Source organism: Mandrillus leucophaeus, unplaced genomic scaffold, assembly GCF_000951045.1.
Source record: "Mandrillus leucophaeus isolate KB7577 unplaced genomic scaffold, Mleu.le_1.0 Scaffold139, whole genome shotgun sequence".
In the NCBI taxonomy this organism is placed as follows: domain Eukaryota; kingdom Metazoa; phylum Chordata; class Mammalia; order Primates; family Cercopithecidae; genus Mandrillus; species Mandrillus leucophaeus.
This window is the reverse complement of record NW_012101354.1, coordinates 1,513,487-1,517,397: the sequence shown is the minus strand read 5'-3', so window position 1 is coordinate 1,517,397 and position 3,911 is coordinate 1,513,487. Positions and strand designations below refer to the sequence as shown.

Genomic DNA, 3,911 nt, shown 5'->3' with positions numbered 1-3,911 from the left:
TTTGAGCAGTTTTTTATACATAGTCTGGTTGTAAGAAAAGGAGTCAGTTTGTCAAAGAGCTTTTTCTTTTTCTCAGATTCTAGCTTGCTCTCTACTGCCCTTTGCGTTTCCCCATTCAGAAAGCAGTAACACCATCCCTATACATAAAATACAGTAACAGTGATCTATGATCCCAAACTGATGGAGTTAGGTAAAACTCTACAGGGTGTTGGGGGAGATGCTAGAGGAAATAGAGTAGATGAAGCTGAGTAAGTTTAAGGAAGTTATCTGGAAGAGGTGAGTTTATAGTAGGGTTTAGAAGGCAAGAAGGAAAACAGCAGAAAAGTCATGGAAGGCCTTTTCACACATACTATGAGCTATTAAACCAAAGTCAAGAGGAGGAAGTCAAGTATTTTTAAGTATAATAGGAGTTTGGGCTAGGGGAATGGGGGTTCCTCTATAGACGTGGAGTTTTTTTTTGTTTTTGAGACAGGGTCTCACTCTATTCCCCAGGCTGGAGTGCAGTGGCACAATCTCAGCCCACTGGAACCTCTGCTTCCTAGGCTCAAGTGATTCTCCCACTCAGCCTCCCAAGTAGCTGGGACTACAGGCGTGCACCACCAGGCCCGGCTAATTTTCTGTATTTTTTGTAGACGGAGTTTCACCATGTTGCCCAGGCAGGTCTGGAACTCCTGGTCTCAAGCCATCTGCCTGCCTTAGCCTCCCAAAGTGCTGGGAATACAGGTGTGAGCCACTGAGCTCTTGAATGGAGTCCTGAAATGTGGAAAGTTTTTTTTTTTTTTTTTTTTTAAATAAGCCATTTAACCAGGCGAAGTGGCTCACGCCTGTAATTCCAGCACTTTGGGAGACTGAGGTCTTGATAGTGAATATGAAATGTGGAAAGTTTTTTTTTTTTTTTTTTTTTTTGACAGAATCTTGCTCTGTTGCTCAGGTTGGAAGGCTCACTGCAACCTCACCCTGCTGAATTCCAGCAATTCTTGTGCCTCAGCCTCCCTAGTAGCTGGAACTACAGGCATGAGCCACCATGCCTGGCTAATTTTTTGTATTTTTAGTAGAGGCAGGGTTTCCCCATGTTGGACAGGCTGGTCTTGAACTCCTGGCCTCAAGTGATCCACCCACTCTGCCTCCCAAAGTTCTGAGATCACAGGCATGAGCCACCACACCTGGCTGAAACACGGAAAGTATTTTAAGGTGGAGAATGGAGAGAGTTAAGCAAGACAGGAATGAGCATAACTCTAACAGAGGCTATACCACCGCTGGGAAGAATGGGCTAGGTTTTGGAAGGCCTTGAAAATCAGACCCAAGATCAATTTGATGCAATAGATGGTGAATAAGTCATTCCAAATGGGAAGAAGTTTAGAAAATAGTAGAAATTCATAATAAAGGGTTTCTGAAGCTTGTCCAAGGGAACTTGGATTATCTCCAGAGGTAATTGGGGATGTTGAGCTTCTTTTTCTTTCCTCCCCAAATTCCTTTTTACTGGTGGGCTTGGAAGATATACAATTTTCTAAAAAGAAATTCCTTTTTACCAGTATGTGGAGTATCTAAGCAAGGAAAGGCCATGGGCCACAAAGAAGTTGCTGTAGCATGAAAACTGACAAGTGGTTTCTTTCTAGGAAGCTATGAGGGACCCTGTGAGTAGCCAGTACAGCTCCTTTCTTTTCTGGAGGATGCCCATCCCAGAACTGGATCTGTCGGAGCTGGAAGGCCTGGGTCTGTCAGATACAGCCACCTACAAGATAAAAGACAGCAGCGTTGGCAAAATGATCGGGCCAGCAACTGCAGCAGACCAGGAGAAAAACCCTGAAGGTGATGGCCTCCTTGAGTACAGCACCTTCAACTTCTGGAGAGCTCCCATTGCCAGCATCCACTCCTTCGAACTGGACTTGCTCTAAGGCCAAGACTTCTCTCTCCCACCACCTTGCCCTCATTGTCTTCCCTCTCAAGTCCCTTCCTTTCCACTCCTTTCCCATTTTAATCTTCTCTCTCTATTGTGTTGGTGGTGCTGATGAATCTGCCAGAGTTGAGTTCTATGTATTTATTTATCTGTCTACTCCATTTCTCTCAAAAGCCCTCAAGTCACAAAGTAAATGGTTCAAGCAGTGGAGTACTGGGTCACAGGGATTCCTCCTTCCCCCTCAAATATTAACTCCAGAAACTAGGCCTGATTGGGGACACCTGAAAGTAGTATAGTAGTGCAAAATGGAAGACTGATTTTTGACTGTATTTTAATCAGCTTCAGAGATTCTTTAAACTTTCCTAATTTCCTGCTCTATGCCAGTAAATACAAATATTTCTTCAAGGGGTGATGAAAACCTCGGAAGTTTTAATCTGAAGTTATCTGCTATGAAAGGCTAAAGTGATTAAGTCTCATGCTTTTTTTTTTTGATCCTGCTCTTTCTTATATTCTTTTTCTTCCTCAGAGAAATCAGGAAGGTAGTTGGAGGTATAAAACAGGAGGAAATATTATGGAAAATGAAAATAGGGAAAATAACTGAATCATTTTAGAAGCAGCTAATTTCTTTTCTCCAGAGTATCCCTTCTTCAACCCTACTCACTTTACTACTTTGCTCCAGTGGGTTGAAAACTCTAGCTAAAGAAAGTTATCAAATCTTAATATGCATTCCTACTATTATTATAGTTTTTAAGGTTTCAATACAATCTTCTGAACGGCGTAAAGTCCTTAGTATTTTAGCCTTACCTCCTGCATTTGCAATATGTAAAACTAATCAGTGGGCACAGTTCAGCTACATTGAGACCCTGAAATGAACAATTACATTCTGACTCTGCATCTTGTCCCCAATCCTTCCAAAATTATTGTTGCTGATTTGTGCTGCCATTTAACTCATTTATTTAATAAAAACATTCAATCCCAGGACTGGAGTCTAGTTTTCTCTCTCTTCACAAGGGAAGTCATAGAAATCTGAGAAATTAGCCTTGCTTTCACACTCAGCTTATACATCTTTTTATGTTTTATTTTTTGAGACAGGGTCCTGCTCTGTCACCCAGGTTGGAGTGCAGCACTGCAATCACTGCTCACTGCAACCTCCACCCACCGGGGTCAAGGGGGCCTCCCACCTCAGCCTCCCAAGCAGCTGGGATTACAGGGGCCTGCCACCAGGCCCGGCTAATTTTTGTATTTTTCATAGAGATGGGGTTTCACCATATTGCCAGGCTGGTCTCGAACTCCTGACCTCAGGTGATCTGCCCGCCTTAGCCTCCCAAAGTGCTGGGATTTACAGGCGTGAGCCACTGAGCCTGGCCTCATTTTATCTTTCTATAATAATATTCAACTTAGAGGAAGAATGATTTGAATAGCATTTAGACATTAAATGGTGAACGTCACATTGAACAGATAAATAATGAAAGAGCAAAATCAACTTAAAACTAGAAAAGTAGGGAGACAGCTACAACCACTCTTCTGCTTGCCCACTGACTACCAACATATTTCAGGTAATAATTCTCCTAGGTGCCTAACAAGATAAACGAATTCACTCAAATACGTTATCTGCTTAATTTCTGGTTTTTGTGTGCCTACTATAGGAAAGCACTGAGCCAAAAGAATGTAAACGGGAATGAGACAAGACTCCAACTCTCAAGAGAAACTGTAAATACCAATATGGATAGGACAGCATTGGGTAGTGTATCATAAATAAGGACGATCTAGAGAAGTCCCCAAGAGAGAGGAAAAAAGGCAAATCCTCCCTCTAGGCCATGAAAACCCCACATCTAAAGACAGTCCCAATCTAACGGAGAATGGGGCCAGGAAGGATAAGCAGTGCGTCCTTTTCTATTTTTACTGAGTTTTGAAAGGCCCCTTCAGAGTCCTTCAGTCATGGCAATTGGTGGGTGGGGACAGGGATCAACTGGTAAATAAAATGACTAAATGGATTTGCAAACTCATGTTCCAT

At 42.5% G+C, this 3,911-nt stretch overlaps 1 protein-coding gene across 2 annotated transcripts in view; it reads left to right on the top strand.

Moving 5' to 3' along the window:
* MLLT11 (myeloid/lymphoid or mixed-lineage leukemia (trithorax homolog, Drosophila); translocated to, 11) overlaps nt 1-2,878 on the top strand; it is a 13,434-nt gene extending 10,556 nt beyond the window's left edge. Inside the window, exon 2 of one of the 2 annotated variants that reach the window (XM_011973566.1) lies at nt 1,621-2,878. In XM_011973566.1, the coding sequence (XP_011828956.1) occupies nt 1,623-1,895 (273 nt within the window). In that variant the 5' untranslated portion in view covers nt 1,621-1,622 and the 3' untranslated portion in view covers nt 1,896-2,878. Of the gene's footprint in view, nt 1-1,616 lie in introns of both variants that reach the window. The other variant, XM_011973565.1, reaches the window with a different exon arrangement.
* The last annotated feature ends 1,033 nt before the right edge of the window (nt 2,879-3,911 follow it).